General features: G+C 37.3%; 1 protein-coding gene across 10 annotated transcripts in view; it reads right to left on the bottom strand.

Annotated features, from left to right (window-relative positions):
* LOC110393739 (dynein heavy chain 5, axonemal-like) overlaps nt 1-26,075 on the bottom strand; it is a 155,023-nt gene that overhangs the window by 46,738 nt on the left and 82,210 nt on the right. For all 10 annotated transcript variants that reach the window (XM_021386966.1, XM_021386957.1, XM_021386964.1 and 7 more), the window contains 11 exons: nt 25,771-26,013; nt 24,803-24,957; nt 22,293-22,957; nt 20,831-21,111; nt 20,264-20,479; nt 17,402-17,569; nt 9,895-10,113; nt 7,354-7,530; nt 3,307-3,501; nt 2,295-2,450; nt 1,844-2,026 (listed from right to left, as the gene is read on the bottom strand). In XM_021386966.1, coding sequence (XP_021242641.1) covers nt 1,844-2,026; nt 2,295-2,450; nt 3,307-3,501; nt 7,354-7,530; nt 9,895-10,113; nt 17,402-17,569; nt 20,264-20,479; nt 20,831-21,111; nt 22,293-22,957; nt 24,803-24,957; nt 25,771-26,013 — 2,658 coding nt within the window. The remainder of the gene's footprint in view (nt 1-1,843; nt 2,027-2,294; nt 2,451-3,306; nt 3,502-7,353; nt 7,531-9,894; nt 10,114-17,401; nt 17,570-20,263; nt 20,480-20,830; nt 21,112-22,292; nt 22,958-24,802; nt 24,958-25,770; nt 26,014-26,075) is intronic.

Below are 26,075 nucleotides of genomic sequence, written 5' to 3' on the forward strand. Positions count from 1 at the left end.
CCTCTCTACTCTGCCCTGGTAAGGCAGAGTATACTGGAATGAATAGCCCAGTATTCATTCCAGTTCTGGGCTCCTCAGTTCAAGAAAGACAGGGAAATTCTAGAAAGAGTCCAGTGAAGAGACACAAAGATGATGTCCTGGAGCATCTCCCTTATGACTATAGGCTCTTACTCCCAGGAGGGAGTGGATGGAGTCAGGTTTTTTTCAGCTGTGCCCAGTGACAGAACAAGGGGCAATGGGAACAAACTGGAATACAGGAAGTTCCATACAAACTTGAGGAAAATTTCTTTTCTTCAAGGGCTACAGAGCGCTGGAACAAGCTGCCCAAAGACACTGTGGAGTCTCAGATATTCAAAACCCACCTGGACGCTTTCCTGTGTAACCTACTCTAGGGAACCTGCATTAGCAGAGGGTTGGTGTCGATGATCTCCAGACGTCCCTTCCAAGCTCTATGATTCTGTGATTCTGTCATTTAGTAGGAATAGTCCCAGTCACTCCTACTGCTGCTGTTCAACTTTGTTTACATAGATAACTACTGGAGTAAAGATTGAGACTTTTACATCCTGAGCATTTGTACCACCCTACTAAAATGGATGGGTATTGCTCATTACCTGCTGTTGTAGCTTTCCCAGTTTTCACGGCACAATTCACAGGACATTTGAGCATAACAGACTTTCTGGCCTCTGGTTGTTACCATCAGACTGAAGGAAGGGCACTTAGGTTTTGCTCTGTACTTTAGAAAATGCTTGTTTGAACAAAATGGAAAGATGTTGGCCAGAGAAAGTGACAGCACCACTAAAGCACATTGATTAGAAGATATTCTTGGGAAGTGGAAGGAAAAGAAATAAATTCCCTCAGGTGGGTAGCCACTCTCATATAAGCAATTCAATCTGATTATTTTTTTTAATAGAAAGCAGCAGCTCTGCTAACCCAAAATTTAATATTTGTTACTTTTTCTGACAAAAAATAGAATTATGAAATGTTCATTTTGAAATATATAAGACATTCCATTCGCTATGAAATACAACTTCCATGCTTTCATTTTAATGAGAAAATAAGCAAATATTTCATGTTAGTATAACTGAACAATATAATGTATTTATTGGCTGACTGCCACAGTAAAATATAAAATAATAAAAATGAAAAAAGCAAACCACAATCCACATTTGTCCCCAATGTCTATGATGAATTGACTTTTAAGTTTTTGGATAGTCAGTTAAATTAGATCATACAAAAAGAAATGGGAATGACATAAGAATAGGAATTGTTTTGGAGGATGTCTCAGATCTTGTATTATGAAATAAAATTTCTGAGAAACACCTATGAGAAAATATTCTTCCTTATATTTGTTTCCATATAATCAATGGAAATTTGATTAGAAGCAGGGTCAAGTCTGTTTTGAGGGCTCCTTAAAAATTTCATATTTCCTTGCACACTAGAGCTGGCTGGCAAAAGTAGTTCGAATTCATAAGCATTTATTCATGTAATTCAAATTAAGTTTAAAAAAGAATTCAGAAATAAAAGAGTTTTTTGACTGAAAGAGGAGCATTTGCTATATATGAAGGAATAAAAATGGCTTATGTAAGTCATGCATATGCCCATGATGTATTTTTAATGAATAATTTTCTTTTTTCTCTTTCCAAGGCCAAATCTTATAACAAATGTTTGGGTCCTTCAATTCAATTAAGAACCAGCTCTACATTGTCCTTCAACAAAAGCACAAAAAATAATGTGCGTTTTTGTTCTTGCATTTGATTTCAGCTAAGACACTAAATATATCCATTCATAGTGCAAATACTGAACAAGTCTTTCCTCTATACAAATATTGCAAATTACTAGATACCTGTTTTTCTGTGAGGATGACACGGCCAAGGAGCTGATCTTCCAACCCTCTCATAGTAACAGTAAAGTCAATCACTGTTGTTCTTGCACTGATTTCTGGAGTATATGCAGGATTAGCCAATTTTGTTGTCATATAAAGGGTAAACCCCTTCATGACATCTACCTCCTTGTCACCTACTTTCACCTGAAAATAATAATAAACAAAAACAACCTAGTTTTCAAAAGCTGAAATCAGAAAAAGTCATTTTATCCATTAAAAACAGATTAAATCTTTTTTATTATTATTTCATTTACTCTTTTTAAACAAATAAGAAAACTCATGAGCTCACTGGTTATCTTTTTATGTGTTGCAAAGGTATGAATCTTCATATCATCCAGACTATTGGATTCCCAGCACCTGTCCTATGTTTGTTTGTTTGTTTGTTTACTTTCATGTTCACAATTGATCTTACTTTGTGTGCTGAACCAGATTTTATGAAATTTTTTTCCAGGATGTTATCTAGAGCAGGATCAAGTTCCTCTCCAATGTCTTCTATTAACAGGGGTCGGCCAAGGGACAGGCTGTCTTCTATATGACTTCTGAAGAACTTGTGGTTCATAGCTGTAACCTAGGAAGATTGGTTCACAACACAGAATGCATTTGTAAGCACATGCAAAACAGTACAAAATGTATTGCAGCTTTCAAAAATCATACTTATCCTGGGATATCATAGAATCATAGAATGTCTTGGGTTGGAATATGGAAGGAACCTTAAAGCTTAGCAGAACAGGGGATCACACTTGCTTGTTTTCTTTACTGTTAACTAACTATACAGATATCTGTCTATCTACTATCTCTCTATATATTTTATTACTGTAGTTTCTTAATAACTTTTAAACATTAGTGGATTTATGCTCGCAACACTAATGTAAATCAGGTGTTTATAGGGTTCGGTCAGGTACCGATCTTGCATATCTCATATCAGATATTTAATTGCCAATTTAGTTTCTGTTTCACAATATCAATTCTTAAATTTACTAAGAATCATATTGATCGTTTTCATTTATTTAATAAATTTAATAAATTTAACGTAAACCTTTGAGGTTAGAATTGAACAGCCTTTCCAAGCATCTGTTATGACATCATTTGGGGGTGCCTCTTACCAGAAAACAAACTGGCATAGATATGTTTTTTAAAATGAAGTCCCTGTCTTGCAGGTACTACTACTCTTTGAAAAATAATTAAGATTAAAATAATTAAATTACAATTTTTTTAAAAAAATTAAAATATCTAGAGGCATATAGCAGGTTCTAAACAGTCTATTGTGTTACATCACACTGCACTTTTAGCTCTGCTATAACGTAGGCATATCTGTTTCAACAAAAATAGTACATTTTTAGTCCAAGTGAAACTGAGGAACGAAGTTAGTGTCTGACTGATCAAAAATGTAATCCTAACAAGATCATATTAAATGAAGAATTTACCTGTAGTTCATTATTCTTTTCTTTATTTTTAATCCAGATCTTTCCTTGACCTTGTGGATCAATCAGCAAAGGATATCTAGATGCTTTGGTGACAATTATGCCATTCTGAATTGAAAGGTCATCATTTGGAAGACCCTGGAGGTTCCATTCACTGACTGTAGCATTGTCAACAAGCATACCGGTGAGGTTCAGGTCCTAGTAGAAAATATGTAATGGCAAAATTACTACCACTTAAAAGAGTTACACTAAAATGCCCATTGGAAGGGTTGCCTTCTTATTCTGATCACAATGGATGATGGAATGTATTTGGTAGTTATTGTCTTTTCTTTCTTCAAGGCCTAAACATTTTAAAGTGGGGCAATAATAAAAGTGAATTCAGTTTGAGCTTTGAAGATCCATTAATTCTTAAATATCACGAATGGCACCAAAGAAAGAGAGCAATAGCATTGGAGAAACTCTGAAGACACTTCAGTATCTTATGGCAAACTGATTTTGATATTGTCAAATTCTTTTCTTGCTACCTCATGAGGCAGGGTCATACTGGTGAGAAGAGCTTCCTCCTGACATAAAGTTATGAAGCGCCCTCCAATCATGTATATGAGTACAGGATGGCTTGTGAAGAAAGAATAAACATGTTACAGACCAATAACCATGGGCTGTCACAGAAAGATATTGCTGCTATGGTCAGAACTCCTCCCAGCTCATATATTCTCCTAAAGTTCGATTGTACCTAACAACCAACCTGCTGTATTTTGTTCACTAGGAACAATGACTGACCTCTCAAAAATGTGTATGTGAGGGAAACAGTACTTAAAATCACAAATCAAGCTCTCCAGAATATTTTTTTGAAGTAGCATGATAATGATGTGAATTTTAAAAGAATAGAATTGAATATTTTATATTTGTTCTTTTCATTTTTCACTCTAGAACTCTTGTTTTTTAACATTTCTCTATAAACTTGTCTAAAAAGAAAGCCTGTAAACCCTAAGAAAAACACATAATTTAGCAGCTGACGTCTAAACCAAGATTTCAGGTACTGTCAGACCTGTGATAATCATAAATTAGTAATACCTGTGGTTGAAAGACTCAAAAGGTTTTTTAACTCTTGGCTCTTTTTTCTACTCTCATTATTGAAGAATCTGAATGAAGCAACAGAAATTATTCTCAGAAGACAGAGAAACTTTAAGAATTCAGTCTCCAGTTTTCAAAAGAAAATTAGAGAATTTAATGGCCAAAATTTTCAGCAATTGCAACTTGAAGCCATATTTAATATCTTAAGCAGCTGAGTAGCATCCAAACAGCTTTTACTTTATTTTTTACTGTAGCAGGAAGTTTCAGTCACTCTGCAGCTCTGAAACTTAGCTTATTTAAGTGCCTAGCTACATCAACAGACAGCTAATTTGAAACAGCTCTCTTTAAACTGTTATGCCTAAATGACTCATACACCCACAGCCAGTTAGTCTGTGACAAAGTAAGGCAGATGTCAAGCCTCTTCCTTGAACTACAAAGCGGCTTTCTTTCCTGTGGTGTGAAGTATCAAGAGAGGCCCATCTGCTGCCTTTTGTGAGTACTTAATTCACTGAAAAAAAATTATAACGCTCTTCCATATACTGTCATTGAAATCATAATTCTGCCTTTAACAGCAGCTATCTAAACAGAATGGTAATTACGGTTTGAAACTCATGTTAATTATGACATCGTGTGTCTAGCCTGTCCAAGTGAAAAAAGCAGAAACATGAGCAGCACAAAAATAATCAAAAAGTATTCCTCAAATTTTGAAAGCTGAAGCTCAGTAGCGATGTGGTCAAAACATCTTCACAGAGGCAAAATTTTGGTTCCTTCTTTTTTGTACTCTGTGGACGTTATATATCCAAGTTCTTATCAAGAAATGGCAGGAATCCTGACAGATATTCCCCAAGGTAAGTAGCTTTTAAGAACATTTTGTACACTGGGTTTGAGAAAGATATCTGTGGGATAAATGTATGTAGGATAAGTCCCATAATACACTGGTGAAGAATCTTGCCTGAGACTGCACTGTTACTGGTACTTTATTAATAAATCCATCCAGGCCCTGCATATTACTTTTCATCTGGAGCTCTCAAAAAGCTTTGCTGGGCAAGTCAGATTCATTAATCTTCATAAGTCATACCATATATTGGGCTGGGCTGTGAGGCTCACTCTGCCAGCTCAAAGTCAATCCCTGTTACAAGAAGTACTATCCACCGTGTAAGCAACTAAATGAAAAAAAAAAAAAAAAAGATTCACAAATAACTTCTATGAGATGAAGAGCATGTCAAACCTCCTGTGGCTAAGCAGTCCCCCTAATTTAGGTTTTAAGTGTCAAATCCCCCAAGAACCTGACAATAAGATGCAGCAGGGATACTAATCTACCTTCAACACTTTCACAGTGGTGCAGCCACAGGTACACAGGTTGCAGCCACAGGTACACAGGTTGCTCACTGTTTCACGGAAAGGAGCCTGCCCTGTACAGTAGCCCCAACACAGAGGTTGCCCACTTTATTAAAGTGAGTATATGATGTGTTCAGGGAACTGAAGCTACGTGATGGGTCATTACCTCAGCTGCATTTTAGGCCACCTATGTCTGCACAGACTTGGGCTGCTTAAGGGGAGGCTGTAATAAACTCACAAAGATCAGCTTTCCTGGTGACAAGCCTCCATCAGTTTAACAGTTTAAATTGAAGCAAGCTGAACTGGTGTAAATCCAAGTTTTTAAAAACACGGGGTTGTTTACAACCCAATCATTTCAATAAGACACTTGAAATGAAACACACTATATTAAATGGTGTGAGGAAACAGCGGAGGGTGCAACAGGAGGGTATTAATTGCTAATACATGAGAGTGCAGAGGGGATATTTTCTGAAACAAAATATGTAATTGTCCATCCTATAATTGGGTGTAAGAGTATTTATATGTTGATCAAAAATTTAGGTAGAAGACTATTTAGACTTTTTAGCTATGAAGACTAAATGTCAACCATGAAGCCTGAAGAAGGAAGACCTGTGTTTCCATTTTACAGATATTTTCTAGCAAGTTAGATTATTAAAACACTGTACTTCAATAAATCTAAATGAAAATAATGGAACCTTCTATTCGTATACTATTTTCATGTGCTCACAATTTTGCTTATTAAGAACAGTAAGTTAGAGAATGTATGATGTAATTTGTCAGAAATATGAAATAGATGCAAAAAAACACTTTCTTCCGAATTCCCTCTTTACATTTTAGATTCATGGTTCAGAGTGAAAAGTGGATATCTAGAGAGAGAACAAAATTTTAATGGCAAGACATGAGACTGTAGGTGGTAAAAATGGAAATAGGGCAAATGCTGGTAGCTGATTGGGGCATAACTCCCAGCCAGCCCAGAAGCCACAGACTAATCTCTCTACCTCTGCACTGTTCCGTGGGCCTAACTTGGGACACTGTCTGGAAAACTCTAGGGGCGTGGAACCACCCCACTCTGGGGGTGATATTCTCAAATACACATTCACAAGTTAATCTTTATAACAGGATAACTTAAAAAGTTGAGGGAGATAGTTACAATGGGTGTTCTCTTTGACATAGGTATTTTCTAGTTTCGGTAAATGCTAGATGTAGCTGATTTACTCTACTTTATGACTGAAATCACAGATGCAACAGGGTACATGTGAGAAACATCATGGGTGAAAAATCTGACTACCTGATGGAACCCCTTATATTATAGTAGATCTGTTCTAAACTGCTAAATTTGACTTAATTTCCATTTTATACAATTTCCTTCTAGGGCAGCAGATCTCAGGTAGCCTCTCTGACTTAGATTTGCCAGAGCCTTGTCCTATGCAATAATACTGTGATACACGAAAGTGTAAAGAGAATTTTAAGTTGTATTTTTTAGAAGCTCAGTTGTCAACTGTTCAGAATTAAAAATTTGATGGAATACGACAGCCCATAAATAATTTTCCAATTAAGTATTTTTCTGGAATTCATTGCTCTTAACATTATTTCTCTGCAAGGCAATAAATAAAGTTAAAACAAAGCGTGAACACTTACATTACTGTATGGAATCTTACTGTTGTTCATCTCTTTCTTCCACAAATGGAGCAGCAAATTCCTGTACTCCTGATTGAAAGGTCCAGAGTAGGAGAGAAATCCAGTGGCCAGAAGGACATTCCCCACTAAATGAGTAATTTGATTTTGAAATTTTTTGCTGCTTTCTGTCCAACGAAGCTGTATGGAAAAATATTATAAAGAAGTTAGACTAAACAGACACAAAACTAACCATGAGGATCCAATCTCAGAATCTCTCTCTTTCAGGTAGATAACTGCTCTTGAATCACAAATAGTTTTTTTTCTTTGCTTTAAATCATTCTTTTTAGAAGTACAAGTTTTATTGGAAGAGATGGCAGCCACCTAAGTGGGGAATAAGCATCTCTGCCAACAGGCTGCCCAAAGCAGTAGAGAGGGCTTTAAAGAAGGAATGAAAAAGGAGGGAGAGGACAAGCAACAATCAGTGAGGAACTCAAGGACCAGGCTGGCAAATAAAATATGTAGAGTAACATACACAGTAGAAACCTAATAATCAATAAAACAGAGGACCACCTGAAGCAAATCCATGTAAACAAGGTACTGCCTACCAGACAGAACCCTAGGATGGTTTTCCTGGTTCTAGGAAATCAGCACAGCTGAGCACCTCTTTGAAATGCTCATACACTAATGTGCACAGCATAGAGAACAAACAGAACAAATTAGAGGTCTGCAAGCAGCTACAGAGTCATGATCTCATGGAGATCACTGTGACACAGTGGGAAGGTTCCCACAGTTGTGGTGCTACAACACATACACAGGCTTGTTAGGAAGGACAGGCTGGAATGGTGAGAAGGAGTCATTTCCCCTTATGTGAGAAAGCAGCTGGTATGCATGGAGCTCTGTATCTGAGTCTCTGGATGGTCAACAATCTTTGGAAGGTCACTATGATTGAGAGAGATTCCTGAGGACAAAGAGAATACAAATATCACTCCTATCAGGGCAAAATGAATGGTCCTTAGAAAATAGAAGGGAGTGCACTCTCAGCAAGTTGGTACACTTGATAAATGGGCTGCCATAAAGAGTACACTCAACAGGCTGGAGAAATGGACCAACAGGAATCTCCTCAAGTTCAGCAAGGGAAAATGTTGGTACTGTCCCTGAGAAGGAACAACTCAATGCATCAATATGGTCCCAACTGGGACTGACCAGCTGGAGAGCAGTTGGGAAGAAAAAGGCCTGGGAGCTCTGACAGACACCAAGTGGAACGTGAGACAGTAACATAAGCTCACAGCAAAGATGGCCAACGGCATCCTCAGTTGCCTTCAGATGACTGTTGGAAACACATCCAGGGAGGTGATTATTCCTGCCATCCCTGGTGAGACCACTTCTGGAGTACTGTGTTCTGGTCTGGGCTCACCAGATACGGACATATTAGAGAGAGTTAAGCAGAGGGCCCAAATGATAACTAAGGAACTGGAGCCTCTGTCATGTGAGCATAGTCTGAGTATACTGAGACTGTTTAGTCTTGAGAACAGACTCTTGGGGGGATTTTGGCAATATGTAAATTTGTCATGGGTGACTCCAAAGAAGATGATGCCTTACTCTTTAGAATGGTACCCAGTGAAAGGACAAGAGGCAGTGGACAGGAATTCAAGTACAGGAAATTCCATTCAAATGTACAAAAAGGATTTATTTTTTTTTTTACAGTAAGAGTGGTCATGGACTGGAATAGTTGCCAAGAGAGGCTATGGAATCTCCATCTTTGGAGATACTCAAACTCCTATTGGACAACGTCCTGAGAAATGAAAAATATGCCAAAGCATCTAATATTTTTGACTAATACAATCTGAAGCACATCTGTACAAACAAACACTTGAGACCTGGCCTTACAGGATTCAATGGTTGAAGGTCAAAGCTCTCATCAATTTTGATTATGTGTGATTACAAACAAGGACTTCTCAAAACAAATATTCAGCCAATTAAATAAAAAGACTATCCTGCTTTTACTGGAAACCCTCAGGTTCTGTTATAAACTGAAGCTATAAAAATCTGCATAGGAGAGAAAAACTTCAAGCTCAGTGCAGAGGATAAAGATTAGCCCATAATTCTGTAAAAGGTTTCAGTAGCAATCTGAACTTAAAATATAATTCAGAATATTAGTCAAGCTTCAAATTTCTATTCTTGTATAGCTGGTGAGAAAAAAAAAAGAGTAATCCTTCTTATGAATATTTTAGGGTAATTATTTAGGCTAAGCCTAATTCCTCTTCCTACTGAAGTTAAAAGGAATTTGGCTCCCTGGCTTTAATTGTGAACTTTAACCCAATATGAGTCATATGATCATTATACATAAGAATTCAGCTAACACAATAAATGGTTTTGTTAGATACATTGATTTCAAGCAAAAAAAAAAAACCCACCCACACGTGTATCTAAAATATAGTGTCATATGATATCAAGATATCACCTTGTCTTGAATTTCTTGAGCACTGCTAATGATTGTTACAGGTTATTCTCAAAACTGAGGACCAACTTTGTGCTAGAACTGTACTAGTAATGTGCCAGTACCTTTTCTCCACCTAAGCCTTCTATGAGAGCTGTGGCATTGTTCATCTTCCTTCTGCAAGCCTCGGCATCATCGAGTAAGGCCTGCTTCTCCTTCATAGCAGCATCATACATGGCTTGTACTTGATCCAGTTCCATCTGCTTTTCATCCAGCTGATTTTGTGCATTATTCAGTTCAGTTTGGGCAGCTGCAAGTCTTCCCTCTTGCAAGGCTAGATTTGCCTACAAGCATTTCAAAGTAAACAGTCATTAATACTTGTTATTTGGCAAGTCAGCAACATTCATTTAGAGGCATATACTGTAGCGCATCAAGAGCTTCTAAAAATAATACATACGCAAGATAAAAGCATTTTTTTTGCCTTTTTATTGTTATTCAATACAATCTTAAAATGTTTTAATAATATTTTGAGAATGATCCATTAATCACACAATGATTAATGGTTTATAAGCACAATACCCTTGAAATAGCTGTATACTAGATATATGAGGCAATGCGTACAATATTTCCTGTGATATCTTCTCAGTGCAAAAGAAAATTAAGATTGTGCCTCATAGACTATAAAATAATAATAATGATAATAAAAACTAATCATCTTCTTTCCTTCCTCATCAATTACTTCTACAATAAAAATGTAACAAACACATTTTTGATCCTCTGGAGACTAAAGCTCTAAAGATATTTCATGTGTGCCTATGAAAATTTGAATGATAAGCTGCCAGTCATTTAAACTTGGCCTCTTCATTTCTGTATTAACACTAAGAAAAAATATATACGTTCTGTGAATCCAGAATGTATTTCCAAATACTTGTTTGTGAAAGATTAGAAATCGACAAAATGCCTATGAAACACTCACAGATAAACTTTGTTTCCATTTTCTCTGGATATTTAAAGTGCTTAAATATTTAAATATCATGTACTCTTATTTTTCCTGTTCTAAGAGTTATGAAGATGGAAACTTACAATCTGAAAAAATGTTTTATTACAAATACGAATCTTGACTCTCACATCACATCAGAGGGGAGCAAGGAATCTCTGGGATGACTCCTAATAAACAGTATAACCTTAGGCTGTTTTTTTACATTAAATCTTGACTAAGGAGATAAATTTAATTCCTATCAAGCTAGACTAAAATCAGCAAATTCTTGCACTGGATAGGAAAAGAAATTAAAAGAGAGAATCCAAATCCCATTTTGAGATAAGGTATGATAAAAAAGTGGAGTGTGGAGTCCAGTGGGTTTCAAGACAGGTCTACCAGCAGGGAATTTGAGGAGCATATCTGCAGTAATCATCAAAGCACAAATTTAACACTTCAGTGTTACACTTCCAGAGAACAGCACTATCAGCAAAAACATCATTTACTCTAGTCACTGCATTGTTGACAGATTCTAGAGATAAACAAATATTTTATAATGAAGTTAAGCCAGCAAAATGGCCATTCATAAAATATCCATCATGTAAAGATACTGAAATATTTTTACTCTACTCTGATTTATCAACGTGCATATTAAAGAGCATCTCCTAGAGACAGACACTGTTGAATCAGCAGACCAGTGAGTCTTGATAAGACCGAGCTAATCAGATTTCAGAACTACCATTGCTAGTGAATCTTAGACTCTCTGGAAAAGTTTAAACACTACAGGAGTTTTGAGTAAGTGACACAGTGTTCCTCTGCTCAACACCAGGGAAGGCAAAGAGATGGAGCAGGGCCCTTTCTAGATCCCAGTACGAAAGGACTGACAACAGATGTCTTAAGAAAACAATGCCTCAATAAGACAAACATAAAAAGAGTAGATGGTGAGTAAATCTTATATCCCTTCACATGCTGAGCACCATCATTTTCATGCAGCATTGGACAGAGCCCAGATGGATTTTCCCATGGTGTACCGCGCAGATGAACAGATCCTGTTCATGGACAAAAACCACTCTCTTTTGGTCATTAAAGCTATCATATACTTCTCTTCTTATTCTGTCTTATTAAAGCAATTACCTTATTAAGCCATTTGTTGTTGGACCTTTTTTACTGATATCCAGAGAGGGCCCTGCAGCATCCCTCTCTCTGCCACCTAGTTTCCTCCTCATTGGTGCAGAACATCCTCTCTTATCATTGAATCCATGAGAGACAAGAATGAGAGTAAAACAAAGGTATGATGCATTGCTTCATCACAGCTCAAAACAGTGAGGTGACACAGGGAAAAATATCACTGGAAAGCTGGGAAGAACAGCCAAGGCAGAAAAGCTGGAGGAACAGGGAAATTACACCTGGCTGTGTGGATTCATATTTCACCTTGGCATTTACCACAAAAATACACAGTGAGCCATAGAGAAAAAGAATGCCCAATACAAACGAGAAATGGTGCCTTGCAAATATGAAAAAGCCATATCTCCACACAGCAATAAACTGCACTGAAAGGTACAAAATATGAATAAAACAGACTTCCTACTTCTTAAAAGCTCCTAAAAGGCTACCAGCCTTGAAGATGCAGGCCCAACCAAAATAAATAAAGAAATAAACAAATTCCACTAAGAAATACTTCAGATGAGTACAAGGAAAAAATCTATTCCACTCTAACATGGAAAATTCCCAAATTAGTTAGGCTTTATGGGGATCTCTAGCAGAAGACTTATTATAAGAAATAATTTTATAGACAATTTAACCGAAGTTTTCAGCTACGTTTAGGGTAATAAGAAGTATTATTACATTTTGATATTGGTTTGATTTGTAGGTTGCATAATCATGTGTGATTAATGATGCTTGGTTGCACAAGAATGAATATTAGCATACCTGGGTGACCAACATATGTGACTCCCCAAGGCAGAGACTAGTTGTTTCAGTTCTCCCTGAAAATCATCACTCTCTGCCTTTCTCTCCAATTCCATTTTTCAAAATCACACGGGTACAAACACTGCTTTCATATAGACATCACTAGCAGGTTGGCTGGCAGCTTCCTGCACAGTTTTGCCATGAGAGCAGAAGGAAAGTTTTGCTGCCAAGGAGGCTATTAGAGTCGCAAGAAGCTTCTTACAAAGATTTCCAGCCAATTAACAGAGGGAAGGAAATGTGTCTCCCAACCACAAAGAGCCACTGTGGCCTTTCTAATTTTAGTGACATTGCTATGCGAATAAGATTCACACCCTTCGTTTCATCTCTCTGAGTCACGCAGCAAAGCAACGATTCAAAATTTGTTCCAGTTGGATGCAGTGTGAAAGCCTGATAAATGGATTTTATGTGAATGAATCATGAGGATTGAGGACATGAGAACCACACTGCAAGCTCCTGGATAGGGGGGGTTGCATGAGAACACTCTGAGGCTTGTGCAAGAGCTGCAGCTTCGGCCCTTCCTTGCCATTCGCACTGAGGGGAACCACACAACACCCTCATGTCTGCTTCAGCCAGTGCCTCATTTGTTCTTTCTGCATCCGTCATCCTGCATCTGTCTGCATGGGCCAGTTGCTGAGACAGTAGCTGCATCATTAATCGGCACAGTCTGAACTGTTAAGCAGCTACTTTGCCTTATTCCAAGAGGCCATCTAAGAGGCCTTCATAGCAGGTGGTGAGATGATTTTGCCTCTCTTAACCTTTTTGCATTCCACATAAAACCAGGAAAAATAAACAAGTAATTATAGTCCACAGCTATGCTATTAAATTAAACATGTCCAGAACCTTTCTCTGGTGCTGAAATCTGTAAGAGTAAAGCAGCTCATGTTAAACTCTCCCAGCCTCTAAAACAGCATGCTGCATGCAAACAGACCTGTGGAAAGGGTTCTTTGGCCAGGCCAGTTCCTGAGAGGTGTCCAGAGACTGCTGAGAAAATGCTGCCTGACCAAGACCAAGTACACACTAGGGATCATTCCAACAATTTAACAGCTTAGATGCTCATTTTCTAGTGTCTAGAGATCTTCAGTCACACTGTTTAATTTATCAGTATTGCCATAGCCTCAAGTTCCTCATTGATTCGCTGCAAACTCAATTTTGCTAAAACTGGTCCTGATCAAGGAAGGCATTTAAATAAAAATAAATAAAAATGCCTTCTTTGATAAAAATCTTCAAACTGTTAAATGCTATCTCTGCTCATGAATGGAATGCCTAGAACAACCCCTGATCACTGTGAAGAGCAGCTGTTGCTTAGTAAATTCAGGAAACATTACTAGAAGTGCTTTGTGGATGCGTTGGGTGACCATACTGGTTTTTTTTTGTTTGTTTATTTTTGCAGTCATTCCGTGGGTACATGGTATCTGGCTGACATCACATCATGGAAAAGCAATCTCTAGATGCTCCTGCCCCAGCTTACTGCTGATTTTTCACACAGATGGTCCACTGTTCTTGTGTTGTCTTGATCAGAGCCTCACTATCATGAGAATATTGGACTCTGAGATAATTTAGGGAAACATTGTAAGAGAAGCAAGCACATTCATAAGTTTTGCAGGCATTCAAAAATGTTTTCTCTTCACCATCTCAAAAATTTACTACTCACAAACACACATATATAAAAAAAAAACATACATACATATCTATAAATGCAAATAGATCCGTGCAGAATGACATTCATAAAATCTTGTCCTCAATTTCTTTGCTATCAGTGACCATTTGGGGGAATTAAAACAACCTTTGAAAGGGATGGAGATCCTGCCTCTTATCTGCTTTACGCAGCCTCTATAGCTATTGAAAGATTCTTCACTTCTTCCTTTCCTAGTTACATGTCCTGATTCTAACCTGTTTTGTTATAGGTGATCTAATCCTCCCTTTCACCCTCTTGATGTAAATCATAGAATCATAGAATCATAGAATCAGCAAGGTTGGAAAAGACCTACAAGATCATCCAGTCCAACCATCCACCTACCACCAATAACCCCACTAAACCATGTCTCTCAACGCTATATCTAAATGTTTCTTGAACACCTCCGGGGACGGTGACTCAACCACCTCCCTGGGCAGCCCATTCCAGCGCCTAACCACTCTTTCAGAAAAGTAGTGTTTCCTGATGTCCAGCCTAAATCTCCCCTGGCGCAACTTGAAGCCATTCCCCCTCATCCTGTCACTAGTTACAAGAGAGAAGAGGCCGACCCCAGCTCACTACAACCTCCCTTCAGGTAGTTATAGAGAGCAATAAGGTCTCCCCTGAGCCTCCTCTTCTCCAGACTGAACAATCCCAGCTTCCTCAGCCGCTCCTCATAAGGCCTGTGCTCCAGACCCCTCACCAGCTTCGTCGCCCTCCTCTGAACATGCTCCAGGGCCTCAATGTCTTTCTTGCAGTGAGGGGCCCAAAACTGGACACAGTACTCGAGGTGGGGCCTCACCAGGGCTGAGTACAGAGGGACAATGACTACTCCTACTGGCAACACTATTTCTGATACAAATGATTTCTTTGAATCCATACTCAAATGCTTGTGGGTACCAACTTGACAAGCACACTCTTTCTTAAATGGCTGGCACCCAAATTTTCATACTGTGTTGCTGTTGGTTCCTCCTAAGGTGAAATTCCACTCATTGCCTCCTGTGGGTTTTAGTTCAACACAGAGACAAGCAAAAGTAGAAAAGGCAATAAGGTCCCATATTTAAAGCAGCATGTGATAGGGACAATCCTTCATATCAAACAGAATTTATAAACTGCAGACAAACTTTTCTTGATCATCATAACAGCCTAAGGAGATCTTAATTAAAATCACTGGAGACATCTCCAAGGAAATTATTTCCTTATTTTAATTGGAGGCTAGCACAGTCACAGCTAAAGCCAGGGCGTCCTCATTCTGCTGCCGTATTCTTCAGCTAATGGATAAATAGCACTGGGTGTTTCAGAATTATCAGGTTAATCCAGTAGGCTTGCTGACTAGTTAACAAACTAGCGAGGAACCGCTCATGGTCATGTTGAGGGTCTACAGGAAAGCAATAAATAAACTGTGGCTGCTATATGATAAACAACCACACTGCTCTACGTTTGCAGGCAATGTTTGCTTGTATTGTCTGTGTTCAACTCTGAATAGTGACCCTTAGGCTGGAGGCCAAAAGTCTAAAGATTGTAGGTATTCATTTCTCAGGAAGAATTCATTTTTGCATGCTTACACACAATAATTACTAAAATATAAGTCATTATTAGTCAGTTTTCCTAAAGTGTCACATTTAAGATTAAGGAGGCACTGAGTTCCATTTAAGATGCAATTAAAAAATACATTGGCTGGATTATGCAAGTGTTGAAGAGGGGTTGTCTCCCAGAACTGCAGTTAGAATAAAGTGATTTGATTAATTCATTCAGTAAACCTGCTTTTAGCACTGGATGATTTACCCTGTGCTAGTCTTTTATGAAATCTAATTGTACATTTATTTTCAATTATTTTCTTAGTATCACTCCACAGCTTCCCACAATCTCTTCTTTAAACCTTTCCTTCCTCTATTATCTCCAATTTTAAAATAATGGAAACTATTGCCATACCTGACAATAGATATCACTTTGCCAAGAAATGCATGCTTAGCTTTTTATCAGTTCCAGTGTGGCAAGATGTAAACATATGAATATAAAGCTAAATGTATAAGTAACCTTAAATCATGTATAATTAAAAACTGCAAGAGCACTTCTGCAGCTTTTATGGAGTTTCATCTGAGCCTTAGGCCAACATTTCCCCTCGTTTTTTTCTTTTACAGCTCTAAATAGGTGCACGTCAGATTCTATTTTCATTAGTGAACATTCCATTATTTTCAAAATATAAATCACAAAAAAATAGTTATCAGTTACTTGGATCAAAAATATTATGTTTTAATGGATTTGAATTAGATCTATCCAGATATACTAAGAAAATATGTGAAGACTTTTGAGTGTGCAGTGGATACACTGAATTACACAAAAGGAGACTGAGCATAAGTACAGTGGAAGCATAGCCAATTGGTATGTATTTTGTTCAAAAAAAGCAATAAAAGCATCCATATAAGCAATTATTATAAATCACTATATAAATATTCAAAGTTATTTTTTTTTAATGTGCTCATAAATTAAACATTTCCAAGATAATAAAACCACCTTTAGCAGTACAGATAATGGCAGCTGATCTCTTTCTACTGTAATTTTACAAAAATTTCACAGTTCCAAAAGATTTCTGTGCCAGGTGACTATATGTTACCTATACAATCACTTGTAGCAACTTGACACTCAAAAATTTTCTTAGATAATTCAATTCCAGCTAAATTCACTAAAATTTTCTTGAAGCTGTGGTGCCTGGAACCAAGGTTAAGGACAGACATAGTAACTCTCACTTGCCAATAGCTAAATTGCATAAAGAATTTTTGCACTGAACACTCCCATTGAAAACTGATTGCACGCACACAAGTAACAACTGTACCACAGCTTAGCCACGTAAGGGGAAAAAATGCCAGGAATTTTTTTACTTTTGGTTGTTGGACTTCAAAATTAAGAAATAAGAATCTCTTGTAAATCGCTACCTTTTTTAGCCAAAATACTGTTATATTTTTTGCCTTCAACCATAGTCATCTCTCAGAAAAATGGAATGAATAATATGAAATACCTTAAGAGGAAGGACTTCTTTATTAATACCATAGAAGTAAGCCATTGCTTGTGTCCATGAGCATAGACCTGCTACGTTTCCACACACTTTTTTAGCCGTCTCCAGATTATAATCCTCCATGTCCAAATAAGGCTCTAAAAGCTCCACAATTTCTCCTGTAATTGAGTCCTAGACAACAGAAAGGAAAAATTATTTTTGAGAATGGATGTTAGAATAAAGTCTGCTTCACCAAAACGCTTTTCTTTTTAAAAACATTACAACTTACAGAAGAAGTGAACTAAATACTGTTCATGAATACAGACATTGCCTTCTAGTCTTGTAAAGGACGGATTATTTTTGTCTTTTTGTGAACTCAAGTAAAAATAGCTCCTACTTTCATTGAATAAAAGTTGACTAGAGTTTACATTTCTTACATTTATTTGGCCCATAATATTTGGAGATATTACTCACACTTGTAGCACCTGACAACTTAAGCTGGTCTAACTTACTCCTATATACTACTCTCTGCACCTTCTTTTCCTTTCAGCCTCAAGATCTGTTCTTGCCCCATCTTTAATGCCATCACCAATGCTCTCAGTGAGCTACTTTGGAAGCTAATATGATAGAAATCCAAGCCAGCTCAACAGTGTTCAGTTTTCTTCTAGGCTAGTTCCCTGAACCAGCTCACCATGACATCACACAAATCACAGTGTAAATGGAGGGAGTTCAACATGAAGCCTGGGAAAGGGAAAAGGTGAAACTTCTAATTTCTGTACAGAAACCAACGACGACTTCATTGAAAACCCATCCCTTTTCCTTAACTGTAAATGTGATTTCTTTCAGCTTTTCACTTCATTATTCTAATCTTACATTTTTTCTCCCTTCTGCTGAGAGTATGAAAAGCCAGATCTTTGATGATGGTGGTTAATCTATAATTACACAAGTGTTAGAAGAAAATGGAATTCATCTCCTTAAGCAATGTAGAGAGTAGAACAGATTATACGGAGTAATAATAGTTGCTTAACAACAGAAGCATTAAGAATCTTCCTTTTATTGGCAATGTATTAACATGTTTCTTGCAATGAGTCTAAAAACGATCTTCCATTAATAGCATCAAGCAACATACCCTTTTCTTGGAGGTACTTATCACGAAGGGCAGTCTTGTACCTGTCTGATCCCTAGCTACTATAATAATAACAAAGACATTCATTACAGTATTCCTAAAATCATATATTATGATGTTTCAATTATGAGCATTTGCTAAAATGAAGAGTAATGCCAGGTAAACATTTTGATTTTTCTATTCTCCTACTTAAAATTATAAGTTAGAAAGCCAGCAAGGGTGCAGCAAAGACCAAACAGCAGTGGCTTAAGTTCCTACTCAAATGTCATTCTTTTCCTTTTCAGGAACACATTTTAAACCCAAGGAGTTATTTCATCCACTGATCTTCCTTGCATAACAAAAATAAGAAAATACCAAAAATCTCACAAAAAAAAAGCAAGCAGTACAGTATACTAAGAACTCCAGACATGATGGCCTAACTTCTCATACATGGTCAATACTGGAAACAACAAATAAGGCAAAGGGACGGCATGAAAAGTTCTTCATCAGGGATAGATACAGTGTGGAATTCCCTGTCACATTCATCAGAATGAGTTCCTGCAGGAACTTAGCCTCACAGAGGCTGTTCAGACTCCTCTGAGTAAAGTTAAATGTGTTGCAAACTATCAGCAGGAACACATGTAGTATCAATAAGTGCCAAAACTGGAAACCTCATTAGAGACATGCTTGAGTAAGGAGTCTATAATTGGTCCCCATTATCTTTAAGCTCAATGCCTCTATCTGTTTAGAGAAGGTAGCACTTGGAAAAGTGGCCAGACTGACAGCCCCAGAAAGAGACTGTCTGCAGAAGCTGTGCAAGTTTCCTCATGATGCCATGCCAATATGGCTCACAGGGAGAAGTGGCTCCTGGGGATTGGGAGAGTAGCAGTTGCAAGCCACATCTGCACAACAGAAAAACCCCAGAAGCCTAAAGACATCAGCAAAATGCACAGCTGAAGCTAATTTGAGAATCAGCACACAAATGAACAGAGTTTTCTGCAACATTGCAGAAAACACAGGTTTTGCCAAAACTCAGTTTGCTGGGTTTTAGAGTTGGGCTCTGATTTTGCTATTCTATAACCCATCCTGGATCTTCTTCTGGTCTAGCTACATGTGACATCTTCTCTTCCCTGCTGAGAAATTCCCCATGCATCATAGTCCAGAGAATCTTGCTGTAAATAGGGCAGACTTCTGCCCCTAAAAGAAGTAAAAATCTGTGTTTTTATTTTTCATTTAGTTGATCATTCTGCACTTCACTACTTTTCTGACAAAATAACCCCAAATGTTCCCAGATAGCACTGTATTTTTGCTGACAGGATGTTCATTCTCTTTTGTATTTCCTCCCCATGAAACAATTTGGGGGACGGTGTTCTGGAGCACCCTATATGCAAACAGGTCTGGTAGATGGAGACCATCTCACTGGAGATCGTGAGACAAAAAAACAACAGTGAACCCTTTTAGGCAAATTTCTACTGAGAAGCAAGAGCTGCTTGAATAAATATACAATCAAGCTTCTCAAGATTTGATCCAGTGCTTGGAATAATTGTGTCTGACATTGTAACTGTGTGGTCCAGGAGAAAGTTTACTGAAATAAGGAACCATGAAAATGGAGAGGAAAACAGACATAGTTATCTGCAACAACAGATGCACAAAACCTAATGTGTTCCAAACTACCTATGACCTTCTGTTCCTGTGGATGATATAGGACACAAATAAGAGGATGATTTTACGTGATCTTTAAGATAGCTATAGGAATAATAATGCCACTAACAACTTCTTACCTTCTGAAAACTAAGCAGCATGCCAAGAAATCCAGAGTTATTCATTAGTTTCAGAGCCTCAGTCCATGATGGCTTCACACATGGGCGTTCTTGATCAATTGTTACTGAGTCTATTTTTCTTTGGAATAAAAGTAGCACACAATCCATAATTCGCATTATCAAGTGAGGAGGTTTACCCAGTTTGCGAACAGTTGCAATGTCAGAAGGTTTTATTGTCTGAAAAGAAAATAATCAATTTATTTAAGCCATCACTTGATGGTAGAGAAAGATGTTTTGTGGGGGACTGCATATTTAATCCCACTGCTGCAGTTTTGCAGGTGACCCAGAAGTAGCACTACAGAAAGGCCAGACAGCTTGTACCACTAAGTGACTCATTTTGCTACCTGACAGTAGAGCAAATACTTCTTCTCTCTCCACTCCACTGCCTCACTTTTCAGTTTTTTTCTACCAAGTCAGTGCTAGCCACTTCATATTATTTTGTTTTTTCAAGTCAGAAGCACAAACCACAATATTACACAAACAACAATTGCTAAGTACACGTATGTTCAGAGTATCTTTGATTCTGACCTGCAGGGCTGCCTCTGCTTCTTCCAGTGCAGGTCTTGCAGCTTCAAGCTTCTCTTCTGCTGCTGCTTTATCAATGGCAATGTCATCCACAATGGCCTGAGCTTTGTCTTTTACCTTTTGAACCTGCATTTTCACCTTTTCGGCAGCTTGGGCTTTCATTGTTACTTCCAATAAAACTTCATCAGCTTTTTTTGAAGCTACAGCCAAATCTTTCTCCTTCATCACCAGCTCTTTGGAAAGCTGACTTACTGAAACCTCAGCTTCCATCAGTTTTGCAAGACCTGTATACAATAAATTCCATGCAGCAATATGAGTACATGAGAGAAAAACCACAGTGAAGTGATCTGGTTACTGAAAATAAGTCACTTAGATTCACATTCAGAAATGCCAGTGAGTGATCCCCACCTAAATTAATCAGGGCTAATATTTGTTTGGTATTTCACATATTTTTTTAATTATTGTTTTATGGGTAACAGTCTTCAGAGTCTGTCAGTTGGTCACTTATATACACTCTTATATGTGAGAGGGATGCTAAATAATACACATGGTGTGAAATTCACAAGACCATATGAAGTACTAGACTGTTCCTAAGATCCACAGAACAGAAAAGAGGAACCTGACATCTTAAACAATGCAAGTGAAGACAAGATTAGGCATATTAAACATATGAAGATCCAGATGAGCAGGGAGGCTAGATTCTTGAGCAATATTTCAAATATTTTATCAAAGGATGAAAAAATCACATGTATGTATACGTATAAAAATTCTCATTAGTTAATACATGCACACAAATCATGTAAATCTTTCTAACCTACAAAAAAAAAGTATGAATATTCCTTCCAGCCAGCCAGCCACCATCTATCCATGCACAGATACGTGTAAATAGCACTGTTCTGAAGTTGGTAGCAGTAGGAGAAGAAATGATTTATGTTCATGTTCAACTCTAAAGATCATTCAGTTTCAGAAACTGTTTGTTTACTGTGTATGACATCATGCAGCGCACTATTTTAGTATTTTTGCACTTGGTATATAATGTTTATTTAAAAGAATCTTCATGGTGACTGAATCTGAGTATTGCTTACTTTTCCTCAGATTTAATTTTAGTATGTTTAAATGTGAAAACCAGAAGTCAGTAGCTCCTTGGCATACAGGCATATAACAGGAGTTTCAGGTATTTTAGCTGCTAGCTGATGCTATTTTAAAAACTCACCTGCAATATGCAACATTCACAAAGATCCTCAAAACAAAAACTCCACGTATTTTGTGATCATACACAAAAAAGCTGAAAATGGAACAATCTACTTCCAAATGAAAGTGAGCTCACAGTTCAAATCCATAAGCTAACTTTCTAGGCATGTAAGAATTAACACTTTAACATTCTTTTCTTCTGATTCTTCTCAAAGTATATATATATATATATATATATATATATATATAAATACACAACCAGAATTTACAGTACCTGTTCTCATACGTTCAGACAAACTCCCAACATTGCCAAACTTCTCCTTATAAATAGCTTTGTAGCCTCCAATGAAGGACAGGTAAGATTTTGGAGTCACAAATGTTCGGCGTCTGTATCGTTCAAAGTATTCAACACACTTTTCAGCTACAATATCTTGAAATGTTCCCATGGTGTTAACAACACTTTTTTTCACTTCATCTGTGCATTCTATATAGTAGGAAACTAAAAAATGTTGTGCAACTGCTACAAGAGCATCTTTAGGCCAGCGCTGGAACCAGTCCATGGTACAGCCTGAAATCAGACCTGGAAATTTGAGTGCACGAGTTCTGAACTTTTCTCCAACAGGAGAAAAACAAAGAACCACGTGCAAGTTATTGCGAACCCGAGTAAGAAAGTAATTATAAAGATTTTCACCAGTTGGAGTACACCTTGGATACTCTTTCTTCATCACTGGTATCAGATCTTGCGTGATTTCACCTATTTCATCTCGTGCAAAAAGATTTGAAACTTCACCTGAAGCCAAAACATTGTTCAGGTACTCAAGAAAAGATTCATCTCTGATTTCGTTGTCTGTGAATATAAAGACAATGCCCTTTCCTTTTTGCCCAGCAGTGCGGTACAAGATTTTCAGATCATCCAAGAGGTTATTGGTGGCGTATGTTCTGGGACAGAAAAAGATTAAAGAAAGAAAGAACAAAAATGATAGATCATTCTGAGAAATACCTTTCACACAGCTCAGTTTACTTAGGCAGGATAAAATTTTACATATGAAATAAATACTGTATCTCCTGCTTTCATTTTTCAGGGATTTTTTTTTATTAAATATTTTCCCAAAGTGAATGATTGGTTCCATAAATCATAGGAGAGGATATGAAACCAATAGAACAAGATGCTAGAAAAAAAAAAGTAAGAGTAACACTATCTTTAATATATGCATGATACAGCTGCTTTGCAGCCCTACAGATTGTAGACTAAAGCTCTTCGTTCAAATGGAAGGTTAGTATAGCTGGATTAAGTTGTCAAGCTGGTTCTGTTGCCCATTGCTGTTACACAAATACAGATGGATTATCTTTTGAAGATATTAAGAGCAAGTTAAATTAAATCACTAAGAGACAAGAATAACCACAACTGAGTTTTCTATTGTGCTATTTGGTTTCACTGAAATCAAGCCACAGAAAGGATATGTTTGAACATATTATCATTTGGGCTGATTCATTCATTACGCCTCTTACAGTTGGTGCATATAAGTATGATTCTGATGAATTCCATGCAAATTCATGATTCAGATTGTGAAATAAGAAGAAAAGTAAATAAGGTTAGTAAAATGGCAGATTTTGTCCATTGTGTCCTTACACTATTAAATTGCTGGAATTAGGAACTTGTTTTCTTTGAAATCAGCTTCTAATTTCCAAGGCTCCTAAGTAATACTTGTAATACACACAACACACTGTTCAGTATCTGAAAATAACGCTCTGTTTTGAAATTAAATATACCATACAGAAAGTCTTCTATTGCTCTTGCAGCTCCATCTTAACACTGCTCTACAAATACCTCAAATGCAAGCACTGTAGAACTTGTACAACAATCTAACCGCTCAATTTGCTAGTGTGAGCTATAATTACTACAGTGATTTGTGGTATTCTGATTAGAACATACAGATGAAAAATTCTCAACATGTTCCATAGTTTTCAAAGAGAAATACACACTGACAACCCTCGGTTCTTAACCCTATAAATGCTATTTAAAAAGATAAACAGGTGAAGGGCAGTCATTACACTCCCAGTTGCTTCAGGAAGGTTTAAATGAACACCTTCCAGACAATTAAGCAGCAATACTGACAAATAATTAATTGGAAAGATCTCTTCCAATCCTCCTTCCAGGAATGACAGTGACTATTTCAAAACAACATCTAGAGAATAAAGATAGAGGAAACCTTATTTCCAACTCTGTCTTGACTCATCCTCCCCCCAACTCCTCCCCCTGAAAAGAAACCAAGTAAATGCAACTTAAAATATAGGGCTCTAACAAATAGATTAGATAGATAGAAAAAGAGTTCCCCTCTCTCCCCTTCAGCTTCCACAAATTACTAAATTTCAGCACTACCCACTATTAAGTAATGTGTAACAGTTGTAATAATATGGGCTGGGTCCATAGGCATCTGTAACAAAAGTTACTGTTTCTCCCTGTCATCTGTATTTGGCCACTGCACATAATACGCCACTAGACTATTCCATGTTATCTTTAGAGTAAAACGATAATTTATCAGGAATTTACAAGCATGCATTGCAGACTCAAATGCTGAAGGATAGAAAGACTTATTGTTAATGGGATAAAGGCACCAAATGGCAGGGTCAGTCATCTATAGATTGCGTATTTGCACAGGTGCTTTTGGTTGAAAATGTAGTTTACAGAGAGGGATAAAATGTTTGACAGGTTTGCATTGCTTTAAGTTGCTTGTTTGCAGTTCATTTCTATAGCAAATGTCTACGTACACTGCACTGTGTTACCTTGTTAAAGTAATCTGAAAGCTCTCATATCCAGCAATATATGATGCTAGTCTGGTCAGACTCTGTTTTCCAGATCCACCCACGCCCACCAACAATGCATTTCCTTGTGGAGTACGAATAATCCGTGATATTTTAATCAAATGAGTGATTGCATCCTATGTATTAAAAAAAGGGGGGGGGAGATGATAAGGTGTAAAAATAATACAATGTATATTTATCTAAAAGCACATAATTGAGCAACTGCCTCACAACAGCTAGAGGCCTTCTTTGAAGCCATTGCCAAAGACTTGGTCCTGGACTAAACAGAATCAACAAGACATTTCCCCTTGACTTCAGTGGCCAGCAAACCTAGTCCAGGAGAAATGTCCCTTCATCAAGCTCATATGACATGCTGTCATATGCGATATTTGTACTCAGCAGAACCGAACAGATGCCTCTTTAGCGGTCTAGAGGAAAACTAGAAAGGAATCGGATTAACACTCTCCCAACTTTTTAGGTGAGCTATTTACAGTCTCTCTAGGTAGGCTGCCAAAAGTACAATACAAGTATGCGATAGAAATTTCTTATTCAACTGTGGTTTTTATCTTAGAGCAACAAATAATCTGAAATGTTCTAAAAATCAACCAAAGCACCCAATCTAAAGATAAAAAAAGCACCATGCATCAAGAGAACTTTAAACCAGATGACTATTATGATGTGAACTGTAAAAACAAATGAGTTGTGCATCAGATTATGCACAGCAGAAGAAAGAAAAAGTGGGGAACTACAAAAAAAGATAAAAAAAATTTGGGGACTTAAATCATTTGGGAGACACAAACATGGCTTTATGTATTTATAAGGATCATTGGATATTTGACTTGCCATTCTGAGCTATCTCCAAAAATAATCTGATAGAAGCGTTTAAAACACATGCATCAGTAAGTGCAAAAGACCAGGAGGCATTGTAATAACATAACTAGAAGCAATACCTTGAAAAATACTAAATCCATCTTTGAGCTTTTGATGCTTTCATTGTACTGCTGCATGAACATTTGCAATCTTTCAGCCAAATAATCCAAAGATGGGATAGGCTCATAAATTTTAGGTGCCTTCAATTCTACATCATCAGGTTCATCTCCTGTGGCTTCTGGGGCATCACGCAAAAAATCAGCAAAGTATAATTCTGCAGATCCATCTTCAAATAGATTTTGATCGTGTTCTGCAGCAGCAGTCTACAACAATATATTAAGGATCGTTTTAGTTATGAAACATTTCATTGGTCTCTCTCTGTAGC

Source organism: Numida meleagris, chromosome 2, assembly GCF_002078875.1.
Source record: "Numida meleagris isolate 19003 breed g44 Domestic line chromosome 2, NumMel1.0, whole genome shotgun sequence".
Taxonomy (NCBI): domain Eukaryota; kingdom Metazoa; phylum Chordata; class Aves; order Galliformes; family Numididae; genus Numida; species Numida meleagris.